This window comes from Rhinopithecus roxellana, chromosome 12 (genome assembly GCF_007565055.1).
Source record: "Rhinopithecus roxellana isolate Shanxi Qingling chromosome 12, ASM756505v1, whole genome shotgun sequence".
NCBI lineage: Eukaryota > Metazoa > Chordata > Mammalia > Primates > Cercopithecidae > Rhinopithecus > Rhinopithecus roxellana.
In genome coordinates, this window is record NC_044560.1 from 105,928,780 (window position 1) to 105,953,892 (window position 25,113).

The 25,113-nt window shown below is 52.1% G+C and overlaps 1 protein-coding gene across 2 annotated transcripts; it reads left to right on the plus strand.

Annotated features, from left to right (window-relative positions):
- On the plus strand, nucleotides 1-24,710 carry CCDC61 (coiled-coil domain containing 61). 2 transcript variants are annotated; one of them, XM_010377450.2, is made up of 14 exons: nucleotides 1-44; nucleotides 8,508-8,666; nucleotides 8,951-9,033; nucleotides 11,556-11,713; nucleotides 13,456-13,617; nucleotides 21,084-21,294; nucleotides 21,399-21,481; nucleotides 22,104-22,273; nucleotides 22,368-22,443; nucleotides 22,762-22,901; nucleotides 23,074-23,152; nucleotides 23,329-23,386; nucleotides 24,171-24,243; nucleotides 24,384-24,710. In XM_010377450.2, the coding sequence occupies exons 2-14, from the start codon at nucleotides 8,519-8,521 to the stop codon at nucleotides 24,479-24,481; spliced, it is 1,539 nt and encodes a 512-aa protein (XP_010375752.1). In that variant the 5' UTR covers nucleotides 1-44; nucleotides 8,508-8,518; the 3' UTR covers nucleotides 24,482-24,710. The 2 variants fall into 2 exon arrangements, with proteins under 2 accessions (XP_010375752.1, XP_030769537.1); XM_030913677.1 differs by lacking the exon at nucleotides 23,074-23,152.
- The last annotated feature ends 403 nt before the right edge of the window (nucleotides 24,711-25,113 follow it).

Genomic DNA, 25,113 nt, shown 5'->3' on the forward strand with positions numbered 1-25,113 from the left:
TTCGTCAGTTGAACCGCTCGCGAGGAGGGTTGCCAGTGGAGAAGGTGAGAGGCAGCGGGAGTGGCGGGTGCGCAGGCCGTGGTGGAGGTCTTGGGGGAGGGAGGGGTTCTCTCTGGGGAGAGTGGTCTGCGGTGGGCAGCTGACCCGGCCTTGTCGGAATCAGGAGGGAGGGTGCCCTTTAACAAGGGTAGGTGCTTGATGGAGGTGTTGTGAGACTGAGAGCAGCATGTGAGTTGGGGGTGATCTGTATATCGCAGGAGGGTCTTCAATGGGAAAAGTTGTAAAGCAGGAGACAGCAGATGGTAGAATATACAGATGCCCTTGAAATGCAGTGTGGCGATTTAGTAGGAGGTTTTAAGGCAGGGGGTCATTATAGCGCACTGTGATTTACAAGCTTTGATTTGGGTGAAAGTCGTGGGAAGAAAATATTGAGGAAGGGAGGGAAGGAGACCTCCAGGAATAAGGATGTACTTTAAAGAGATGTGAAGCCCTATTATGCCTGTGGCGTTTACTACGTGCTGTGCACCTGCCAAGTGTTTTAGGTGAATTAACTCTTAAACTTACTCTGCTGATGGTTAAGAGTGTGGGCTCTGGCGCTGGGTTGAATCCCGAATTTGAATCCTGGTTCTGCCACTGATCTGTGGCTTTGGGCGAGTTGTTTAACCCTTCTGTGCCTCAGCTTCATCATCGGTAGAATGACCTCATCTCTGTCTATATACCATTGGCTAGCTTCACCCTCTTTATCTGATGAGAACTCCCAGCTGTGTATTTCCAGCCTGGATCTCTGCCCCGAACTCCAGACTCATACCATGGCCGACTCTTCTCTATTTGGAAGTTCATCGGACATTCAGACATAAACTTGTCCCAAACCAAACTTGAGGTTGTTTCCTTTCAACCTCCAAACCCAGTTGGCGGCACATTCATCCTGCCAGGTACTAAAATCAAGAAGCTTGGAGTGTTCTCTTTGTTTTGAGACAGAGTTTTGCTCTTGTTGCCCAGGCTGGAGTGCAATGGCGCCATCTCGGCTCACTGCAACCTCCGCTTGCCGGGTTCAAGGGAATTACAGGCGCCCGCCAATTGTTTGTATTTTTAGTAGAGACAGGGTTTCACTAAGTTGGCCAGGCTGGTCTCGAACTCCTGACCTCAGGCGATCCACTCGTCCCAGCCTCCCACAGTGTTGGGATTACAGGTGTGAGCCATGGTGCCCGCCTAGCTTGGAGTGTTCTTCACTCCTCCCTTTTGTCTCACTTATATGTGGTCTAGCAGATCCCATTAGCTCTGTTTTCAAAACACATCCAGAATCCAACCATGCCTCACCAGCTCCTTTGCTACCACTCTGGCCTAAGTTGTCCCCTGCTCTTACCTGGTCTATTGCAGTGGCCTTCCAGGTGGGCTCCCTGCCTCTCACTATTAGGGGTATCCTAGTAGAACAGAAGTCAGGTCAGGTTGCTCCTCCTTTCCAACCCTGTCCTGGCTCCCACCTTACACTGCAAAAGTGTTCACCATATCCACGAGGCCCCGACCTATTGGTTTCCTCCTTCTCCCTCCCCTCAACTCCCATCACCTCTCTCAGTCCCCTGGCTCACTCTGCTGCAGCCACCCTGGCCTACTTGCTGTCCTTTGAACATAACGAACACACTGCCATCTCAGGGCCTTTGTACTCGCTGTCCCCGAACGCACTGCCACCTCAGGGTCTTTGTACTTGCTGTCCTCTCCTTCTGAATCAGGTCTTCTCAGGTGTCTACGTGGCTTCTCCCACACCTCTTTCAGGTCTCCGTTCAGATGTCAGCTTCACAGTCAGGCACTTGTTGACTACTCAAGCTAAAATAACTCCTGTCACCGTGTGGCCCCTCACTTGGTTTTATTTTTGTTCATAACACAACTACCTGACATAGATTATTATTAGTATTATTTTTGAGACAGACTCTTGCTCGGTCACCCAGGCTTGAGTGCAGTGGCGCAATCTCAGCTCATGGTAGCCGTAGCCTCCACTTCCTGGGTTCAAGTGATTCTCCTGCCTCAGCCTCCCAACTAGCTGGGATTACAGGTGTATGCCACCATGCCCAGCTCATTTTTACATTTTTAGTAGAGACGGGATTTTGCCACGTTGGCCAGGGTGGTCTCGAACTCCTGACCTCAGTTGATTCGCCCAGCTCAGCCTCCCAAAGTGCTGGGATTACAGGTGTGAGCCACAGCACCGGGCCTAGTATTATTATTATTATTATTATTATTATTATTATTTGAAATGGAGTCTTGCTGTCGCCCAGGCTGGAGTGCAGTGGTGTGATCTCAGCTCACTGCAAGCTCTGCCTCCCAGGTTCACGCCATTCTCCTGCCTCACCCTCCTGAGTAGCTGGGACTACAGGCACCTGCCACCATGCCTGGCTAATTTTTTGTATTTTAGTAGAGACGGGGTTTCACCGTGTTAGCCAGGATGGTCTCGATCTCCTGACCTCTTGATCCGCCCGTCTCGGCCTCCCAAAGTGCTGGGATTACAGGCGTGAGCCACCGCGCCCAGCTTATTATTATTTTTTGAGATGGAGTCTCCCTCTGTCACCCAGGCTGGAGTGCAGTGCCACCATCTCAGCTCACTCAACCTACACCTCCCAGGTTCAAGTGATTCTCCTGTTTCAGCCTCCCAAGTAGCTGGAACTACAGGCGTACACCACCATGCCTGGCTATTTTTTGTAATTTTAGTAAAGATGCCGTTTCACTATCTTGGTCAGACTGGTTTCAAACTCCTGACCTCAAGTGATCTGCCCTCCTCAGCCTCCCAAAGTGCTGGGATTACAGGCGTGAGCCACCGCGCCTGGCCCTCACATCAATTATTGTTGGTTTATATCCACTGGGCTTCTTGGACCTCCCCACTAGAGTGTCTGACTCCATGTGAATATGGAACCTGGCACCTAGAAGAGCACATGGTGTTTAAAAAGTGTTGCTTCTCCTGTGCCATCCTCACCATCCTTCGGGGTCTCCCTGTGGTATGGGGCAGGGTTGCTGAACTAGGAGGGTCCTGTGTGGGGTGGTGGGGTCAGAGGTGGGGAAATAAACTGGACAGATTGTGGTGCCCAAGGGCAGAAGGAACCTTTAGTGTCTGAAGGAACTTGGAGGAAATGTAGATTCCTGGGCCCACCCCCCAGGGTTTCTGCTTGTGTATGTTGGGACTTGACCTAGGAAGCTGCATTTTCTTTTTTCTTTTTTTTTTTTTTGAGACGGAGTCTTGCTCTGTCGCCCAGGCTGGAGTGCAGTGGCCGGATCTCAGCTCACTGCAAGCTCCGCCTCCCGGGTTTAAGCCATTCTCCTGCCTCAGCCTCCCGAGTAGCTGGGACTACAGGCGCCCGCCACCTCGCCCGGCTAGTTTTTTGTATTTTTTAGTAGAGACGGGGTTTCACCGTGTTCGCCAGGATGGTCTCGATCTCCTGACCTCGTGATCAGGAGGTCTCGGCCTCCCAAAGTGCTGGTATTACAGGCTTGAGCCACCGCGCCTGGCCTGGAAGCTGCATTTTCATAAGCACTTGTGGTAAGGATTATGTTCCTTGGCCATCACGGTGAGAAACACTGTTAGGCTGGTTCAGAGTTTGCTGGGGCCACTGTGGTGATTGAGACACCTCCTGACCCAGCCTGGGAGTCAGGGAGGGCTTCCTGCAGTGCAGAAGAGGGGATTGGAGCTGAGACCTGGAGGATGACAGGGAATGAGCTGAGGGGAGAAAACCTTGGCTGTATCCCCACTGCCTAGAACCCCATTTCCTGGCATCTCCCATTAAGTTCACAAGCAGTCCCTGACGATACAAGATTGATTAAAATGGCTCTGCCCTCAGGGGCTCCTGGGTTGTCAGATAATCAACAGATCACACAGATGGTAACAGGGAGTGCCAAACACTGTTTGAAGCACCTTATATATATTAAATAATTTAATTCCACAACAACCCTATAAGGTAGGAGCTCTTATTATCCCACTTTACTGATGGGGGAAGACCCAGAGAGGGCAAGTGCTTTGCCCAAGGACACACGAAGGATAAAGGCAGCTGGAATCTGAACTCAGAAGTACCCAGCGTGCAGCATGTGCTATGCTTAAGGTGTGAGGCCGCATTTGGGTTAGTTCTGGGAGGAAACAGGAGGTGGTCAGGGAAGGGCAGCTGGGTAAGGGGAAGGAGGACACATGTTTCTGTCCTTCTTTGTGGGATCCTAGACAAGCCTCAGTTTTATCCTCTATATAATGGGGATGGTCATAATACCTACCAGAGAGCAGAATTTAGGGTGAGTCATTCATTGGGTTAGTAAGTGTGCATGGTTCTTATCTAAGGCAAAACGCCTTTGAGAGACAGTGGGAGAGGGAGTCTGGATGCCCCAGGGGGAACTGGGGTGCCGCAGTGTGCACTGTAGAGATTTCATTGCTTGGTTCCCCAGAGGGCTTTTCTGTCTCTACATTCCATGGGGACAATGTGGAAGGCTTTGGTCTGTATTCCGGGGCAGTGAAGGGGTAGTTCTATCCAGCCTCAATTCACCCACGTGGTGGGGAGGTGAGGTCAGAATGGGATCGGGAAGGGGGTCATCCAGGACAGGCCACACGTGTGAATGTGGGGTGGAGGTCTGCTGCAGGGGAGAGCCCAGCTAGGGTATGGCTGGGCTGGAATATGTGTTGGTGGTGGTGGGGAGCTGCAGAGTGTGAGGAAACAGCCGTCAGGTGGGGGCTGCCAAGGGCAGTGATTTGCCCATGTCTGGTATGGGAGGTAGTGATGTAAATTTGTCTTTGGTGAGCGCAGCGTGGAGAGTTTTCAGCTCCGGCCCCGGGGTAAGAGCTGTGAAATCTGTGAGCTATCCGGGGAGAGCCATTTGGAAGGTGGAGCCAGGGGTGGTGATGTAACACTGGAGAGGAAAGGGGTCATCCTAGTGAATGATGAGAGGGAGAGACCTGGGGGCTGAAACACTGAGTTTAAATGTGCCGGCGCCGTGATGTCAAGAGGCCCGAGAACTGGGTCAGGTGTGTGGGCCAGGATGGGGCCTGGGGGGCAGCCGCACAGTGCTCGCAGGGATGGGGTGGTGACGTCATGGGTTGGTGAGGGCGGGGCCTCAAAGGCACCGCTGGGATGCGTGAGGTCAGGAAGGAGGCAGAGGCTGAGAAGAGGAGCTGGGAGAGGCTCAGGACTGGAATGAAATCAGCCACCAGGATGAGCCACTGGTCATTCCGAAGCAAGGATGGAGGATGCAGGTAGAGGGACAGGGTCAGCGGCGGGAGGGGAGAGGGGGCTCAGGGTCTGGGAATCCTAGAAGTGGCGGCGGTGGTGGGGTCAGTGGGGAGGAGGGGTTGTTCAGAGAGGGCTCTCCAAAGGGGAGAGAAGTGGAAAATGTGTGTGGGGGTGGAGTGGGGGTGGGGGGTGGGGTTACAAGCAATTTGGGAGGGAACAGAATCCAGGTGAAATATGGGGGTGATGGAATACAGGCTGAAAGTGGGGTGTGTGGAGCAGAACCTTGAGCAAATATGCGGGAAGAATGCAGGTGGAATAGCGGGGTGCATTGAAGTTCAATATGCGGGAGCCCTAGGAGACCGTGGTTGGCTGGTGTAGGGAGGAGAGTGCGGCTGCCTCCCTGCCCCAAAATCTGGGAGAGCAGGATGGAATGAAGGGGCTTTGGACGGGAGAGAGGGGGCTGCTTTCTGGGGAATGTAGCATGAGGGTTGGGCTGGAATATGTGGAGTGGGAGGTTCTGCAGAGAAGAGGGGAGGGGGAGCCCAGAATTCCGTGGCCATCTGGGGGACAAGTGACGGGCAGCTGGGGTCAAGGAGGCCGTGTGGAGCGGGCACGGGTGTGGGATTTATTCCATCAGCAGTTACTGAGCACTTAGGATATGCCTAGAGGAGGGGATGGGGCCGGGCAGCGGGTGAAGTTTGTGGAGGTGAGAGAGGTGTAAGTGTGCAAGGGGGATTGAGTTTAGGCAGAGTATTGGGGGCTCAATGTCTGGCATGAGGGCGGGGTGGGGGCTAAGGATAAGGCAGTGGGATGCCGAAAGGGGCTGGTCTTCGCGGGGTGGATATGGGGGGTTTCTGCCGGGCAGTGGGGAAGGGGGAGTTGGCGGCGGGGATGCGGTGTGGCGCGCCCCCTTCCTCTGTGCGGTCTCCTCCCGGGAGTTGGGGACCACGAGTGGGGGCGGTGATGCTGTGCGGCTCCTCAGGTGTTCAGTTGCGTGGGTGCCTCCTACGCCTTGGTAACCCGGCGGCGTCGCCGCTGATTGGTTCTGGGAGCCGTAGGGGGTCGGGTTGATGGGCGGGGTTTAGGACACCCAGTGGGGCAGGGCCAGCTCTGCCACTCACTGCATTGGGATCAGGGGATGTGGGATATGTTGAAACGTGCAGCAATTTGTTTGCAGCGAGATCGACATTATTATTTTTTATTTATTTGTTTTTTTTCTGAGACAGAATCTTGCTCTGTCACCCAGGCTGGAGTGCAAGGGCACGACGGCGTGCAGCAACCTCCGTCCGCCTCATGGGTTCAAGCGATTCTCCCGTCTCAGCCTCCCGAGTAGCTGGGATTACAGGTGCCTGCCACCATGCCCAGCTAATTTTTGTATTTTTAGTAGAGACGAGGTTTCACCATGTTGGCGAGGCCGGTCTCAAGCTCCTGACCTCAAATGATCCGCCCGCCTTGGCCTCCTAAAAGTGCTGGGAGCCACCGCACCCGGCGGAGATAGAAATTATTAAACTGGGCCGGACGCGGTGGCTCAAGCCTGTAATCCCAGCACTTTGGGAGGCCGAGACGGGCGGATCACGAGGTCAGAAGATCGAGACTATCCTGGCTAATAAGGTGAAACCCCGTCTCTACTAAAAAATACAAAAAACTAGCCGGGCGAAGTGGCGGGCGCCTGTAGTCCCAGCTACTCGGGAGGCTGAGGCAGGAGAATGGCTTAAACCCGGGAGGCGGAGCTTGCAGTGAGCTGAGATTGCGCCACTGCACTCCAGCCTGGGCGACAGAGCGAGACTCCATCTCAAAAAAAAAAAAAAAAAAAAAAAAAAAAGAGAAATTATTAACCTAGACTTATGAACCACCAGAGAATGAAAGCACAATTACCAGAGTGTGAATTTTCCAGGGGAAGGGGGTCCCCGAATTCATCAGCCTTTCCAAAGCACTCTTCTCCCAAATGAAGTTAAGAGCTGTGATCTAGAGAGGTGTCTGTCAGGATGTCTAGGGCCCAGGCCATTGCTCTTGGGCCTCTGAGAAAAGACTCAGGAGCTTGAGATGGGCCTGGCGGATGGTAATTTGGGAGCCCCTGAAATGAACTTGCAAAAGGTTGTGGGACTGTTCATTTATCTGTGGAAGGCTCAGAAATTTCATTAGATTCTCAAAGGCTCAAGGACTCTAAAAAGGTTAAAAATCCCTTACCTGGAGTTTCAGGGATCATCTTTTTTTGCCTCACAATATATATTTTCTGATATTAAACTTTATTTTATTTTACTTTTTGAGATGGAGTCTCTCTCTGTTCAGGCTGGAGTGCAGTGGCATGATCTCGGCTCACTGCAACCTCCACCTCCTGGCTTCAAGCGATTCTCCTGCCTCAGCCTCCGAAGTAGCTGGGATTACAGGCATGGGGCACCACACCTGGCTAATTTTTTTTGTATTTTTAGTACAGACGGGGTTTCATCATTGTTGACCAGGCTGGTCTGGAACTCCTGACCTCATGATCCACCCGCCTCAGCCTCCCAAAGTACTGGAATTACAGGCGTGAGCCACTGCACCTGACCTGCTCTGACCCCCTTTTAAAAGCTTGGCTCATCCTACTCCAATACCCCCATCCCTCTTTCCAGCTTGACTTTTCTCCACAAATGTTTGCTGAGTGAATGAATGAATGAATGAATAATAAATATATAATGATTATAAGACTTAATAAAGTAATACTAATATTAATCATGATTCTTTTGTTGGCAATCATGTATTTCTTCATTTCTTTTCTTTCTTTTCTTAACTGAGTTGGGGTCTCACTCTGTTACCCAGACTGGAGTGCAGTGGCAAGGTCACAGCTCACTGCAACCTCTGCCTCCGGCCTCTCAAGTAGTTGGGACCACAGGCACACACCACCACACCTGGCAATCTTTTTGTATTTTTAGTAGAGATGGGGTTTCACCACATTGCCCAGGCTGGTCTTGAACTCTTGAGCTCAAGCGATCCTCCTGCCTTAGCCTCCCAAAGTGCTGGGATACCAGGTGTCAGCCACCGTGCCTGGCTTGGCAATCATGTATTTCTAGTATCCAGCATGTATTGGACACAGCAGCCTGCAGGTCATAGTACCAAGTGCTTTTATACATATTGCCCAGTGTCATCCTCACAACAAGTCCATGAGGTTGGTGCCATTGTTATACCCATTTTCCAGATGAGGAAACTGAGGCACAGAGAGGTGAATTCACTTTCCCAGGATGCCACAGCTGGTAAATGATGGAGCCAGGATATGAGGCCTGGCCTTCCAACTCATGAGCCTGGGCTCTCAACTCCTCTGGGTTTCTCTCTCATCCCCTTCTCCAGCAACCTTGATCATGGACCAGCCGGCCGGCCTGCAGGTGGACTACGTCTTCCGGGGTGTGGAGCATGCCGTGCGGGTGATGGTTTCTGGGCAGGTGCTGGAGCTGGAGGTGGAGGACCGGATGACGGCTGACCAGTGGCGGGGCGAGTTCGATGCTGGCTGTGAGTGTGCCTGCCTGGGGTGGGCTCACTTTTCCTCTCCTGGGATCAGCTTCTCCCAGAAGATGAGGCCACCCTGAATCCTGCCCACCTGCCTCTTCTATGTGGTTACAATACCCACCAGAGAGCAGAATTTAGCTCCAGAAGCTCTCCAGTGTGGGGAGGGATGTAGGTCTTGTTGCTCAAGCCAGAGACACTGGAGTTGGGTAGAGATGGAGAGCTTAGATGCATTGCCCTGGGTCTGGGCAAGCCGTCAGACCTCAGGAGAGACTTTTCTCCCCACCCAGTCATTGAAGATTTGACTCACAAGACAGGGAACTTCAAACAATTCAACATCTTCTGTCATATGTTGGAGTCAGCCCTCACTCAGGTAGGGCCCGGGTTGGCGGGTGCGGGTGGGAGGCGGCTTCTATCTTCCAGATTCCTGGGGGGTTGATGCCCATCTGATGTATGTCAGACCCTCTACCTCTTCTTTCATTGTGGGAAGAGGGCGATCGTTTTCTTTTGCCAAATGTAAATGGTTCATTTTGAATTTAATGATAGTTATTCTCATGTAGAAAATTCAGGTCACAGAGACATACAAAGAAGAAAGTAAAAATCACTCCATCCCTAATACTCGCTTCTGTTAATATTTTGGTGAAAATCACTCCAGCCATTTCTCCATGTCTCTATGTTTCCAAATACCTGTGTGTATGTGTGTGTATGTATGTATTTGCAGACCTGTAATTACATATAGTTTATATATTTTCCAAGGTATTCTGCAACCTGCTTGTTTTTGTTTGTTTATTTGTTTTTTTGAGATGGAGTCTCGCTCTTGTTGCCCAGGCTGGAGTGCAGTGGTGGAATCTCAGCTCACTGCAGCCTCCGCCTCCCAGGTTCAAGTGATTCTCCTGCCTCAGCCTCCTGAGTAGCTGGAATTACAGGCGCATGCCACCATGCCTGGCTAATTTGTTGTATTTTTAGTAGAGATGGGGTTTCACCATGTTGACTAGGCTGGTCTGGAACTCGTGACATCAGGTGATCCACCTACCTTGGCCTCCCAAAGTGTTGCAATTACAGGCATGAACCACTGTGCCCAGCCTAAAAGTAATAATTGGGGGAAAAAAAGAAGGTTAGAACTTAGAGTGACAGGGTTGAGTGGTATTTAGATATCTTTTTTCTTTCTTTCTTTTTCTTTTTTTTTTTGAGGCAGAGTTTCTCTTGGTTTCCCAGGCTCAGTGGCACAGTCTTAGCTCACTACAACCTCCGCCTCTTGGGTTCAAGTGATTCTCATGCCTCAGCCTCCCAAGTAGCTGGGACTATAGGCGTGCCCACCATGCCCGGCTAATTTTTGTATTTATTTATTTATTTTTTTGAGACATCGTTTCTGTCGCCTAGGCTTGAGTGCAGTGGCATGATAGTGGCTCATTGCAACCTCTGCCTCCCAGGTTCAAGCAATTCTTGTACTTCAGCCTCCCGAGTAGCTGGAATTACAGGCATGTGCCATCATGCCCGGCTATTTTTGTATTTTTAGTAGAGACGGGGTTTTGCCATCTTGGCCAGGCTGGTCTTGAATTCCTGGCCTCAAGTGATCCACCTGCCTCGACCTCCCAAAGTGCTGGGATTACAGGTGTGAGCCACCGCGCCTGGCCTGGACAAGCGATAGTTTCTTGAAGGTTAGTTGCGATGTGGAATCTGCATCCTCATCAGTGAACTTTTTGTATTGTTACATTAAATTCCACTGGCTTATCTTGCATTTTGCATGGATCTTTTTTTACCTGTGGATGACTTTGTAACATCATGCATTGGTCATTTGGAAAATATTGGTTCACTAAGTTGTGCAGATTTTTCAAATGTTGACACATTGCCTTATATAATATCCAGAAGTCACATTTGTTAATATCCTCACCGATCTCCCCAGGAAAGTCTGTGAACACCAAGAAGCTATCAAACACCCAGTGGAAGATACAAGTTTTCCAAAATTCTAATTTTAAGTGGAAAGCTTGAATTTTGTTATTGGCAAGACATTCTGTTAGCTGTTTCTCTTGAAGTGACAGGCTCACTTTGTTCATTTTTGAGAAAAATGTCTGCCAGATAGCCCGAGTCTAAATAACCATAGTTTTGTCTGTCAGTCTTTTTTTTTTTTTTTCAAGTAAAAATAGTGTTCCATGAAAAACGGCTGATTTAGCTCAAAACTCAGATGCAGAATCCCTTTTTCCTGAGACCATCGTCATACTTTGGTGTGCACAGAAGTACTTGATATGTACTTCCCATTTTCTTGCACAACATAATAAAGAGATGTGTCCTCTAGGAGCTGGATTCAATAAAATTAATAATTTTCACTGCTTCATCGAGAACATTCCGATGTTTCATTTCCTGTGTTTTATGGTTGATTTGCTTATTTACTTGTTTGTTTATTTCTCTTGCCCAGCCCCCCACTGAGACTGGGGAGATACAATAACCTCCAGTGCCATTCAGTGCCAGGGGCTTGATTTCTGCTAAGGCACCAGCAGTTTTTCCCACCATTGCTTTTGTACCATTTGCACACATGTCAACACAGTGCAAAAGACAAATGACGTCTTTGTATTATTATGAAAGTAGCTTTGACCTCAGTGGAGATCCCCGAAAGGGTCTCAGGGACCCCCCCAGGGATCTGGAGACAGCACTCGGAGAGTCACAGGTCTAAGCTGTTCTCTGTGGTTGAGCATTTAGGTCCTTTCTGGTTTCTTCCTTTGATGAAGTCCTTGTGTCTGCCCTGGGACGGGGCCATGTTGATCACCAGCCTTCACGTAGGAAATCCTAGCCCGCCTAGAAAACAGGAAGGGCTGTGGCCCAGGTGTGTGCTAGGTGCCCGCGGTGTGGTGTGGTGTGGTGGCGGGTGCCGTGGCAGCTCCTCCTCTCCTCTCCTGACAGAGTAGTGAGTCAGTCACCCTGGACCTGCTGACCTACACAGACCTGGAGTCCCTGCGGAACCGCAAGATGGGGGGCCGCCCAGGCCCCTTGGCCCCCAGATCGGCCCAGCTCAACTCCAAGCGCTACCTGATCCTCATCTACTCTGTGGAGTTTGACAGGTGGGCAGAAGGGACTGGCTCCAGGGCCAGGCTGGTGGGCGGGGTGGGAGAGCATGTGGGTGGATCTTAGGAAGTCCTGGCACCCAGGCAAGGTGACATTGGTTAAGCCTTGCCTTGGGAATCTCACCTGTTGGGATTCGTATCATTTAGTATTGTGTTTGGCTACAAGTAGCAGAATAACCATCACCAGTACCCTAAACGAACAATACATCACATAACAAGATGTCTAGGTAGGTGGCTGCACCTGTGCAACAGTTCCACTAGGGACTCAAGCTCTTTCTTTTTTTTATTCCCCCTTTACCATCGTTAATGTGTTGGCTTTTTTTTTTTTTTTTTTTTTTTTTTTTTGAGATGGTGTCTCACTGTGTCACCTAGGCTGGAGTGCAGTGGTGCAATCTTGGCTCACCGCAACCTCTGCCTCCCAGGTTCAAGCAATTCTTGTGCCTCAGCCTCCAGAGTAGCTGGGACTATAGGAGCCCACAACCGCGCCTGGCTAATTTTTGTATTTTTTTTTCTGAGACAGAGTCTTGCTCTGTCGCCCAGGCTGGAGTGCAGTGGTGTGATCTCGGCTCACTGCAAGCTCCGCCTTCTGGGTTCATGCCATTCTCCTGCCTCAGCCTCCCGAGCAGCTGGGATTACAGGTGCCTGCCACCACGCCTGGCTATTTTTTTTTTTTTTTTTTTTTTTTTTGTATTTTTAGTAGAGACGGGGTTTCACCGTATTAGCCAGGATGGGCTCGATCTTCTGACCTCGTGATCCGCCCGCCTCAGCCTCCCAAAGTGCTGGGATTACAGGCGTGAGCCACCGTGCCCGGCCAATTTTTGTATTTTTAGTAGAGACGGGGTTTTGTCATGTTGCCCAGGCTGGTCTCGAACTCCTGGCCTTAAGTGATCCTCCCGCCTCAGCCTCTCAAAAGCACTGGGATTACACGCATGAGCCACTGTGCCCAGCTTGGCCTTTTGACTTCATCTTTTTTATCTCTTCATGGCCACAAAATAGCTGCTGGATCCTCCAGACATTGCGTCTATATCAAGGCAGGAAGAAGAGGGACAGGGCTGAGTTTATTAATTGCATCTGCTGTTTTTATCAGAAAAAGAAACGTGTTCCCAGAAGACTCCCAACAGATTTCCTGTAATGTGTGGCCAGAAGTGGTCACATGCAAGGGATGCTGGGAAAATGAATAGCTGGCTTTCTAGCCTTTATAGGGGGAGGCAGCAAGGGAGTTGGGAATGGCAGTGTGTAGCTGGGTGACCGTGTCTGCCCCATGTGTTGGTAACCACTGGATTTCTTAGTGGGAAGTTACCAATCCTCTGTGAATAGCATCTCATGAGGCTGTTAATCACAATGGCCCACCTTTCCCCAGCCAAGCCAGGGTCACCCAGGCCAGGCCAACCAGGATCCCCCACTGTGGCATCTGAATTAGGATTGTGTTTGGCTGCAAGTAACATGATACCAGCATTCCCTTCATCAGCAGTGTGTGACAAGGAAGTTCCCCCAGACTACACCAGGGCTGCCAATCCCAGTGGTTTCCAAATTGTTATATAAGAGACTTTCAGAGGTAGTGACTGGTACAAGGGGTCTGGGGACAGGAAAGGGCCTTGAGGATGTGCCCATGAGCCTCTAGGATGGTGCAGTTTTTGGAACTGTGTGTTCTCACATTCTGTGGCTCTTAGAGGCTGGTGTTTACCCTCAGGTGCATTCTTGGCCTCTGAGATGCCACGGTTCTAATCCCCCCTCCTCAGGATTCACTACCCGCTGCCCCTCCCGTACCAGGGCAAGCCAGACCCCGTGGTTCTGCAGGGCATCATCCGGTCACTGAAGGAGGAACTGGGCCGCCTGCAAGGGCTGGACGGCCAGAACACTCGGGACACCCGGGAGAGTGAGATCTGGCACCTGCGGGAGCAGTGAGTCTCAGAGGGGTGGGCAGCTGGGGTGGGTGGGAGCCCTGGAGCCTTCCCATCATGCACTGCAGGGCCCGTGCTTGGCCCTGTGAGGAAGATGACTGTCCTTTACCCACCATGTATTTATTCTTTTTTTTTTGAGACAGAGTCTTACTCTGTTGCCCAGACTGGAGTGTAGTGGTGCGATCTTGGCTCACTGCAGCTTCCTACTCCTGGGTTCAAGCCATTCTCCTTCCTCAGCCTCCCAAATAGCTGGGATTACAGGCACGTGCCACCATGTCCAGCTAATTTTTGTATTTTTAGTAGAGAAGGGGTTTTGCCCTGTTGGTCGGGCTGATCTCAAACTCCTGGCCTCAAGTGATCTGCCTGCGTTGGCCTCCCAAAGTGCTGGGATTACAAGCATGAGCCACTGCGCGTGGCCTCTGAGCCCCTCTTCTGTACCTTTGGGCTGGGTGGTGCTGGGGACATAGCAGTGACCAAGACTATCTTGGCACTGCCCTCCTGGGACTGTCAGTCCAGGGAAGGAGGCAGATGTGTTTGCAGACAGTGAAGGCTCAGAGTGGATGGGGTACCTGACCCTGCCTGGTATGGGAGGGGTGTTCTTGGCAAAGGGAGCAGCATGTGCAAGGGTCGGGAGGTCGAGCTCTACGTAGGTGAATCCACCTTCACAGGGTGCCCCTTCTGTGCTAGCCCCCTCCCTGCCACTCACGTGGTGCCCAGCCCTGGGGGAGATAGGTGCTAAGTATATAACAACCTGAGTATATCATTACAGACGGAGATGCCTGGGGCAGGAAAGGGAGCCTGTGCCATGCGAGGCTGTCACAGGACTCCACTGGGGTGTGGGGTGGGTCAGGCACAGGGGCTGGGGAAGTGTTGTAGGCAGAGGGAACAGCCTGGGCAAAGTCCTTGTGTTAGATGGGAATGCAGTGAGAACAAGGGAATGAATGAAGTGAAAGAAGCAAAGGCTTTTGGCGTATATATTCATGCCTGCCATGTGCTCGGTTCTATTGGGGAGGTGAATCTGGGGCTTGATCGCTACCGGGGAGAGGCCTGGCTCATTGTGGACTAATAATATTTTTAGTAATAATAACACCAGTAACTAATGTTTATGGAACATTTAACTGTATGCCAGGGCTGCTCTGTGCTTTATGATTGAATTCATTTTATCCTCACAGCCGCGCTACAAGGTAGGCACTGCTATTATCACCATTTGACAGAGGCCCAGAGAAGTTAGGGACCTTGGTGCAGGTCACACAGTGGGTAATATGGCTAGGCTGGACCTTAGATCCAGGCAGCCAGCGCCGAGCCTCTGTTTTTTCCCCAGCTGTTTGCACTGTTTGTGGCTGCAAGCCCAGAACAGAGCTCTAAGTGCTGACCCGGAGGACCAGTCCTTATGGGAGCTCACGGGCTGGGGAACCCCGCCGGTCTTCGGAGGAGCTCGCCTGTGTACTGCTGGGCCGAGGAAGGCCACAGTGGGGAGGCCAGAATTTATCCTCAGGATCTGCTCTCAGGCTGTGTGTGTGTGTTTCTAGGTTTGTGTTTCTGGATGTGTGTTTCCCAAGATGGCCACAAGAATGGCGCCCTCCACCCTTTGGAACCAACCACGGGAGCCTTGAGATCCCACCAGTGCTCAGTGGCTTATCTTCCTCTTCCCAGCCAGGAATTAGGGAGTTTGGAAAGGTTCTGAGATTTATTCCTTCATTCAGCCAACATTTATGGAGTTCATGCTGTGCCAGGCACACTGCCCGACACTGGTTAATGCTTATTATGCTAGACATGGTCTAAGCACTGTGAATAGATTCTTACAGCCTAACAGGCTGGCATTCTTATTATCGTCCCTCTTCGCAGATGAGAAAAGATGGCCTGAGGCTCACAGATGTGAAGTGAAACTGCCCAGGGCCACCCAGCTTGTTAACAAGTGGAATAGAGTTGAATGCAGTGCGCCCGGCCATGCAGCCTGGGGTCCTGTGCAGTGAACCAGACAGGTGGAGGCTCTGCCCTCAGAAAGGTGGGATCCACATGGGAAACGGACACTCCTCTACATGCCAGGTCTGCCAGGGTTGGTGCTAGGATGGAAAGGTACAGAGGGCTGGGAGAGCGGAGAACGTCAGGGGCAGGTAGGCTTCCCGGATGAGTGGAGTGGTTTTTGCCAGGAGAAGAAGGAGAGAAGGTTCTGGGAGGTGAGAACTGCATCTGGCTGGAGCCTATGGGAAAGGGAGGCAGGAGGTGAGGAAGGGAGAAGTCAGGTGGGCAGGGGCTGAATAGAAAGGAAAGCTCCTTGTTGGAGAGTGTGGGGAACCACAGATTTTAAGAAGGATTTGTTAGGAAAAATTCCAAGCACCACAAAAGTATACAGTAGTATAATTTGCACGTACTTGTCCCCCAGCTTCAACAGTTACCCACGTTTGCCCATCTTGTTTGATGTACTGCCACCCCCTGCCCTGTAGCAAATCCCAGTCTTCGTATCTCCTCTGTAAAAGCTTCAGTGTGTATCTTTCACATATAAGGATATAAGTGCTGTCATCACGTCCAACAACATTAACAAAAATTCCATCATATCATCTGAAACCCACTGCGTATGCGTTCACACTTACGCTTCTCTGATCATCTCTCAAGTGTCTTTTTTGCAAGTGGTTTGAATTCGTCCTGTATCTAAATATGGCTGCACATTGCATTTTGTTGAGGTCTTTCTTTTCTTTTTTTTTTTTCAGTCTTGCTCTGTTGCCCAGGCTGGAGTGTGGTGGTATGATCTTGGCTCGCTGTATCCTTGACTTCCTGGGCTCAAGCGATTCTCCCACCTCAGCCTCCTTAGTAGATGGGACTACAGGCACGTGCCATCATGCCCAGCTAATTTTCATATATATATATTTTTTATAGAGACAGGGTTTGCCCATGTTGCCCAGGCTGGTCTTGAACTCCTGAATTCAAGCCATCCACCTGCCTCGGCCCCCCAAAGTGCTGGGATTACACGCATGAGCCACTGAGCATGGCTGATGTATTTCTTAAATCTCTTTTAATTTATATCCCCCTCACCACTTTTCATGCTACTTATTTGTGGAAGAAATCAGGTTATTTGTCCTGTAGAGTTTTGCGGCCTAGATTTTGCTGAAATTCTCCCTAGCAAGCATACTCAGGTGGAAAAATGAAAAATAGATTTTGCTGATTATATCGCCATGGTGTGTTTAATGTCCTCCTCTGTCCCCTGTACTTGCAGTGAAGTGGTGGCTAACCCTATATAGGTTTAATCATATGTCGGGTAGGTTTTGGCAAGATGCCTCCTTTGGTGGTGTTGAGACTGATGGTTTCAGCTGTTGAGAGCTGGCTCCCTCTTTTATAAAGTTCTCTTCCGCCTTTCAGCCAATGCAGTGGTTCATTCTGGATATGCATTCAAATTGCCCGGGAGCTTTGAAAAATACCAGTGCCCTGGCTGCCCTGTAGATTCACCATTTATTTTTATTTTTATTTTTATTTTTGAGACGGAGTCTCACTCTGTCGCCCAGGCTGGAGTGCAGTGGCCGGATCTCAGCTCACTGCAAGCTCCGCCTCCTGGGTTCACACCATTCTCCTGCCTCAGCCTCCCAAGTAGCTAGGACTACAGACACCCGCCACCTTGCCCGGCTAGTTTTTTGTATTTTTTAGTAGAGACGGGGTTTCACCGTGTTAGCCAGGATGGTCTCGATCTCCTGACCTCGTGATCTGCCCATCTCGGCCTCCCAAAGTGCTGGGATTACAGGCTTGAGCCACCGCACCCGGCCTCTTTTTATTTTTTTGAGACCGAGTCTTGCTCTGTCACCCGGGCTGGAGTGCAGTGGCGTGATCTTGGCTCACTGCAACCTCTGTCTCCTGGGTTCAGGCGATTCTCCTGCCTCAGCCTCCCGAGTAGCTGGGATTACAGGCATGTGCCACCATACCCGGGTAATTTTTGTATTTTTAGTAGAGACGGGGTTTCATTGTGTTAGCCAGGCTGATCTCAAACTCCCGACCTCAAGTGATCCACCTGTCTTGGCCTCTTAAAGTGTTGGAATTACAGGCATGAGCCTCCGCGCTCGGCCTATTTTTCTGTTTTTAAAAATTCTGTGAGCAGTGAGGAGTTCCAGGGCAGGCCCTGACTGCTCCAGACACACCATTTACACCTGAATCTCTGGGATGGGACCCCTCCCTCCTGCCCAAGAGTCCCACTACTTCACTACTTAACTTTCCTATTGTGAAATATAATACGTCCCAAAGAGTATAAAATATAAATGTACAGTTTCACAAATTATCATAAAACCAGGGACCATGTAACAACTACCCAGGTTAAGAAATCCAGGCCGGGCACGGTGGCTCACGCCTGTAATCCCAGCACTTTGGGAGGCCGAGGTGGGCGGATCACCTGAGGTCAGGAGTTCGAGACTAGCCTGGCCAACATGGTGAAACACTGTCTCTACTAAAAATACAAAAATTTAGCTGGGCAGAGTGCGCATGCCTGTAGCCCTAGCTACGCGGGAGGCTGAGACAGGAGAATCACTTGAACCCAGGTTCAAGGTTGCAGTGAGCCGCGATCAGCCTGGTGTGACAGAGGGAGACTCTGTCTGAAAGAAAAAAAAAAAAATTGAAAGTAGTCATTTTCCCGTAGCCTCTGCATGTCTTTTTCCAGGAGAGACCCTCTTGCTCTAACCATGCTCCCAAATGTACCTAATCTCACTCATTTGATTTGCTTATGGTTTTGCCAGCTGAACTACGCATCCCTAAACGATACAGTTTAGTTGTATCTCTTTTTGCACTTAATTTAATTTAATTTTTTTTTAAGAGAGAGAATCTCACCCGATCGCCCAGGCTGGAGTGCAGTAGTACAGTAGTGCAGTCACGGCTCACTGTCACCTCAGACTCCTGAGTTCAAACAACTTTCCTGCCTCAGCCTTCCCAGTAGCTGGGACTACAGGCACATGGCACCATGCCAAGCTAATTTTTTTTTTTTTTTGAGACGAAGTCTTGTTCTGTCACCCAAGCTGGAGTGCAGTGGCACCATGTCAGCTCATTGCAACCTCTGCCCTCTGCCTCCTGGGTTCAAGCGATCTCCTGCCTCAGCCTCCTGAGTAGCTGGGATTACAGGTGCTCGCCACCAGACCTGGCTAATTTTTTTTTGTATTTTTAGTACAGAGGGGGTTTCACCATATTGTCCAGGCTGGTCTTGAACTTCTGACCTCAGGTGATCTGCCTGCCTCGGCCTCCCAAAGTGCTGGGATAACAGGCATGAGCCACTGTGCCTGGCCGCAAGCTAAGTTTTGTAGAGATGGGGATTTGCCCAGGCAAGTGTCAAACTCTTAGGCTCAAGCTATCTGTCTGCCTTGGCCTTCCAAAGTGCTGGAATTACAAGTGTGAACCACCACACCTGACCTACTTATATGTCTTTTCTTGTGATGAAAATCTTAGTTTCTAGGGATAATAACATATTTATTTGCTTTATCTTAAACAATATCAGTGTAATTACTAATAATTGAATTTTGAATGAAGTTTACGATTTCCAGGGCCGGGTGCAGTGGCTCATGCCTGTAATCCCAGCACACTGGGAGGCTGAGGCAGGTGGATCACCTGAGGTCAGGAGTTTGAGACCATTCTGGCCAACATGGTGAAACCCCTTCTCTACTAAAAATATAAAAATTAGTCAGGGGTGGTGGTGGGCACCTGTAATCCCAGCTACTTGGGAGGCTGAGGCAGGAGAATCGCTTGAACCCGGGAGGCAGAAGTTGCAGTGAGCTGAGATCGTGCCACTGCACTCCAGCCTGGGTGACAGAGCAAGACTCCGTCTCAAAAAAGAAAAAAAAGATTTCCTCATAGTTCTTTTTGGCCTTAGGCTATGTCCCACTTGCTCAAATGATGTGTTTTAGTTACCTCCTATAATTCTCCAATGTGCCACCAACTTTGATATAGAGTCAGGTCTGTTAGGGCCAGTTTCTTTTAAAATTTTTGGGATGGCATTTGTTAAAATTTAATTAATTAATTTATATAATTTTTTTTTTTTTTTTTTTTTTTGTTTGTTTGAGATACAGTCTCGCTCTGTCACCCAGGCTGCAGTGCTGTGGCCAGATCTCAGCTCACTGCAAGCTCCGCCTCCCAGGTTCACGCCATTCTCCTGCCTCAGCCTCCCGGGTAGCTGGGACTACAGGCGCCCGCCACCTCGCCCGGCCAGTTTTTTGTAGTTTTTAGTAGAGACAGGGTTTCACCGTGTTAGCCAGGATGGTCTGGATCTCCTGACCTCGTGATCCGCCCGTCTCGGCCTTATAAAATATTTTTATAGTTCCAAAGTCAAAACTGAAAAAGAGGGTACGTTCAGAGAGGTCCAATTTCTTTAAAAACATTTTTTTAAAAATTATCTTTACTTCTGACTTTATTTTTTTGACATATGGTCTTGCTTTGTCTCCCAGGCTGGACAGCAGTGGCACAATCTCAGCTCACTGCACACTCTGCCTTCTGAGTTCAAGTGATTCTCATGCCTCAACCTCCTGAGTAGCTGGGATCACAGGCATGTGACACTACATCAGGCTAATTTTTGTGTTTTTAGTAGACGGGGTTTCGTCATGTTGGCCAGGTTGGTCTTGAACTCCTAGCTTCAAGTGATCCACCTGCCTTGGCCTCCCAAAGTGCTGAGATTACAGGCATGAGCCACTTTGTCCAACCAGAGAGGTCCAATTTCTGTTCATTTCCCACTTCCCCATAAATAATCCTTTTCCCCCATAGATTTTGGTTTATTCTATTATATAATTTTGAAAATATAAACATGTAATTTATAATTCTCGTTTCTTTTACGAAAAGGGACATTCTGAACATACTGTCTGCACCATACTGTGTCACAGCAGTCAATCGGTGACAGGACGTAGAGATCCTCTACTTTCCTCTTTATAGTTTTGTGCGACTCAATTGAGTAGATGTATTAGAAATTCAGTTAGTTCTGTTTTGATGTACATTTTGGTTATTTCTACTCTTTTGCTATTACAGATTGTGCTGCAATGAATAATAGCTTTGTGTATACACTTTCTTAAGGAAGGGTTTTGAGCGTGGTAGTTACCTGATCAAATTTGTATTGCAGAGGATTTCGTGACTGGGAGACTGGCCTGGCGAGGTGGGAGGAGGAGGGAGGCAGTGCTAGGCTTTCAGGGTGTGGACAGAGGGATGAAATCGTTTAGAATTGGAACTCACATGGCTGTGTTCCCACTCGTTCACCCGCACCAGGGGAGGAGTGTGTGTGTGTCCTGTGCGTGGTGGGATCATGTCCTCTTCGTGGGGTGGATGGGGGTGATGTGACCACATCCCTCCTCACACGTCGATAGGGGAGATGATAGGAGCCTGCCCCTCCCCATGGGGGCAGTTGAGAGTGATGGAGCCCTGTTCCCCCTTCCGGGGAGGTGAAATGATGAGGCGTCCCACCCCCATGGAGTAGTGGGAATGGGGCCATGCCTCTCTCTCCAGCGCTCTCTCCCCGTCTTCCCCAGGGTGTCGCGCCTGGCATCCGAGAAGCGGGAGCTGGAGGTGCAGCTGGGCCGATCGCGCGAGGAGGCGCTGGCCGGGCGCGCGGCGCGCCAGGAGGCCGAGGCGCTGCGCGGGCTGGTGCGCGGGCTGGAGCTGGAGCTGCGGCAGGAGCGCGGGCTCGGGCACAGGGTGGCCGGCCGTCGCGGCCAGGATTGTCGCCGTCTGGCCAAGGAGGTGAGCAGCGGGTGCCCGGGAGCGGCCAGCGAGGCGCGGACCTCGGCCTCAGCCTGAGCCTCGGCCTCAGCCTGGACCTCCGTGCCCCTCTCCCCTCCCGGCAGCTCGAGGAGGCGAAGGCATCGGAGCGGAGCCTGCGCGCCCGGCTAAAGACGCTGACCAGCGAGCTGGCATTGTACAAGAGGGGGTGAGAGGCTAGGCCTGCGGCGCTCTAGGGCGGATGGGCGGGGCCTGAGAGGGGGTGGAGCGTGAGGAGGCGGAGCATGAAGGAGGTGGGGCGGGGCCAGGTAGGGTGGAGGGGGCGGAGCTGAAGGGGAGGAGGGGCTTAGCGGACCCCGTCTGGAGGCCAGACAGGATTCGGTGCGGTGGTTAGAAGGTGGACCCGGGCTGTGCGGAGATGCGCAGGCTTGGGGCGGCGTTCAGGAGGGACTGGGAAAGGGATCGATCGGGCCCTGGGGTCTCCTGGTGCGAAAGGGTGCGGCGCAGCAGGTGGGATCAGGGTGAGGTCTGCTGGCATTTATGGGGTGGGTGGTGGAAAATTGGGAAGGGTTTCCGGGGAGTTGTGGAAGACTCCGGAAAGGGTCTGGTGAAGGGGGTGTGTTGAAAGGATGTAGGGAAATGACAGAGGTGTTTTAGGAGTTTGGGTGTGGTCTGGGGGAGGATATCGGGAGGGTCGTGGGCCCAGGAGTGCACGTCTAGGAGCTGATGGGGTAGGCCTGAGGGTTCGGAGAAGGTGCGGTCGGGGAGGAGTCTCTAGATTGAGTTTGTCGGGGCGGGCGGGAAGCTGACAGCTGCCCCTGTGGTTTCAGGAGGCGGACTCCGCCGGTGCAGCCGTCCCCGGCGCGGGAGGACCGGGCCTCATCGTCCCGGGAGCGCTCCACGTCGCGAGGCCGCGGCGCCACGCGCTCCTCATCCCGGGAGAGCGGCCGCGGAAGCCGGGGTCGGGGCCGCCCTGCGCGCCCCTCGCCCTCGCCCACAGGTCTGTGCCCCTGCCCTGCGGTGGGGAGGGGACGCACTGGAGCTGCCAAGGCCCGTCGCGGGACCCAGCCGCCTCCTCTCCCACGTCGTCCTAGGTGGTCGCGCGCTCCGCTTCGACCCCACGGCCTTTGTGAAAGCCAAGGAAAGGAAGCAGAGAGAGATCAAGATGAAGTCAGTGACCCTTCCTCACTCACCTGCCCCTGTCCCTGGCCCTTGCCCGCTCCCGGGCGCTCATCTCTCCACGCCACCATCAGTCCCCATCTCCTTCCACCTGCTCACTTCTCGCCGGATACCCCGCCTGCTTTGCCTGCTCCGCCCGCTGTGCCTTCCGTCCGTCCCACCTCCTCGTCTGTGTTTCTGCATGCTTTCTGCGCCTAGGCTTGTCACCTTGGGCGGTCGCTGGCGTGGCTGTGACCTTTTGGGGCGCAGCGATACCCTTGCCCGCAGGAGTTGGGCGTACAGGCCAGCGTCTCCTTTCTTTTTTCCCAGGCAGCAGCAGCGGAACCGATTAGGCAGTGGGGGAAGCGGGGACGGTCCGTCCGTCTCCTGGTCTCGCCAGACACGGCCCCCTGCTGTCGTGACTGGCCGAGGGGACGCCCCTAACCGCTCCCGAAACCGCAGTTCCTCAGGTAACCGGCCTGGAGCTCGGGGCCGCGGGGCTAGGCGCAACTGCCCGGGGGTGGGAGGCACTGGGCGGGGCCGCCGAGCCGGGCGGGGCGGGGCTGGGCGGGCTGGGAGGGCCTGGGAAGCACTGGGTGGGGCCAGCGAGGGCCAGAGCTCACGCCCTCCGTCTCCCTCTAGTGGATAGTTTCCGCAGCCGCTGCTCGTCTGCCAGCTCCTGCAGCGATTTGGAGGATTTCTCTGAGTCGCTCTCCAGAGGGTAAAACTTGGACATGGGAAAAGGATCACCTCAAAAGGGTTTCTGGAGAGACTATAAACAGTCTTTTTCAGGGAAATTGGGTGATGGAGCCTAGGGGCCTTGAAACCACGAAGGTCGGGGAGGTGGGAATACTAGAGCCTCCGCACCACTGGTCCTTGGTTACTCCTTTTTCTCAGGGGTCACCGCCGCCGTGGAAAGCCTCCCGGCCCAACGCCCTGGAGTGGGTCCAATACGGTGAGTAGAAGGGGGAACGTAAACCGCTGGAACACAGCTGTCCTCATTTGCCGTGATTCGTTCCTGGGGATCAGGGGCAGAGGCGACTCGGAATGTCTGTGGCAACAGGGCTTTTTTTGTGTAAGAGTGGGTCTCGCTCTGTCCTTCAGGCTGGGGTGCAGTGGGGCAATTGTAGCTCACAGCAGCCTTTAACTCCTGGGCTCAAGAGACCCTCCCACCTCGGCCTACGGAGTAGCTGGGACTAGGCTTTTTTTGGCGGGGGGAGGGTGAAGTTGAGACAGGATAAGGGGGTAGTATTGTCTTTTTATGTTGCCCAGGCTGGTCTGGAACTCCTGGTCTCAAGCCATCCTCAGCCTCCCACAGCACTGGAGTTACAGGCTGGGCCAGCGCACCTGGCCTGGGAACAGCATGTTTTGAGAACATTAGATTGGAGAAGGAATAATGAGGAGCATGTGATACTCTTTAGGGCTTTGGCGTCTCACTGTCAGGTCTTGAAACCTGACTCCTCCTCTTACCAGCTGTATGATTCAGGACAGTTCTTTAGCCTCTCTGTACCTTAGTTTTTGTTTATCAGTTAACCAGGGATGGTAATGGCATCACCTCACATGTGAGGTGAAGGCTCTGCGAGGACATTAGGAGGTTATTTTGCATATAATGAATACCCAGTAGATGTCAGGCCTTATTTTTCGCCAAGGTCCTTAGGCTCAGGATTTCCAGTGGGATTTAGGGGGACAGGAATAGAGGGACGGTGGCTGACCCCCTTTGGTACTTTCCTCATCACCAGAAGTCCACCCCCGTGGAACGCAGCCACCATCAGAAATCTCTGGCCAACTCTGGGGGCTGGGTCCCCATCAAAGGTGAGCCTGGGACTCCACATCCCCTCTCCCAGCCCCAGGACCCGTTGGAATGGTAGTGGGGGCAGTGGTATATTGGGCCCAGGAACTCCCCGGGGCTTCAGGACCCTCACAGTCCCCCATACCCCCACCTGCTCTCACAGAGTACAGCTCGGACCACCAGGCGGCTGACATGGCCGAAATAGACGCACGCCTGAAGGCCTTGCAGGAGTACATGAACCGACTGGATATGCGGTCATGATGTGGAGAAGGGGTACTTGCCCCTCCATTCCCCACTCACTTGCTGGGTATGGCGTGGGGGGTGGGGCCAGGGTGGCCTCCAGCCCTGCCCAGGCCCTGCCCTGGCCCCGCCCCTCCTGCTGTCTCTGTGGTCTCAGGTGTGTGAGGCTCTGACCCTGCCCTCTCCCCAGGCAGTGCATGCTGGGAAGGAGGATGTGTGCATTTTGTAAATAAACATATTTGCCCAGGGGGCCCCTCAGCTTATGACTAAAGGGTGAGGGTGGAGTGGGGAGAAATGTGGAGGAAGAGAAATTAGGGGGTATAACTGGGAGCTGTGTGTGCCTCGGAGGCAGATTGGGACTCAGGCCTAGGTAAAGCTTGTACACTCTCTAAACAGTGCAAGGGCAGACCTGGGAGGAGTAGTGAGCAGCCTGTCCCCAAAGGAGTTCAAGCAAAGGTTCTGCGCAGAATGCCTTTGGCTGTGTGGTGGGAAGGGGGTGTCTTGCAGCGTGCTTCACTGCCCAGGAGGACCCCCAGGACCCCCTGTTGGTGACATCCAGGCCGCTTTGGTGCTGATTCCTGGGCTCTGACCTGAGACCTCTGGGTTCTGAGCTGTGATGTTGCTCTCTAGCTGGGATCTCCGGGGTCTTGGTT

Bases quoted from the DNA above. Each gene is read 5' to 3' on its own strand.
- CCDC61 (XM_010377450.2), top strand. From the start codon at position 8,519: ATGGACCAGCCGGCCGGCCTGCAGGTGGACTACGTCTTCCGGGGTGTG. The intron at 22,274-22,367 runs GTCTGTGCCCCT...ACGTCGTCCTAG, and splicing joins CCCCTCGCCCTCGCCCACAG to GTGGTCGCGCGCTCCGCTTC. The intron at 24,244-24,383 runs GTGAGCCTGGGA...CTGCTCTCACAG, and splicing joins GGGCTGGGTCCCCATCAAAG to AGTACAGCTCGGACCACCAG.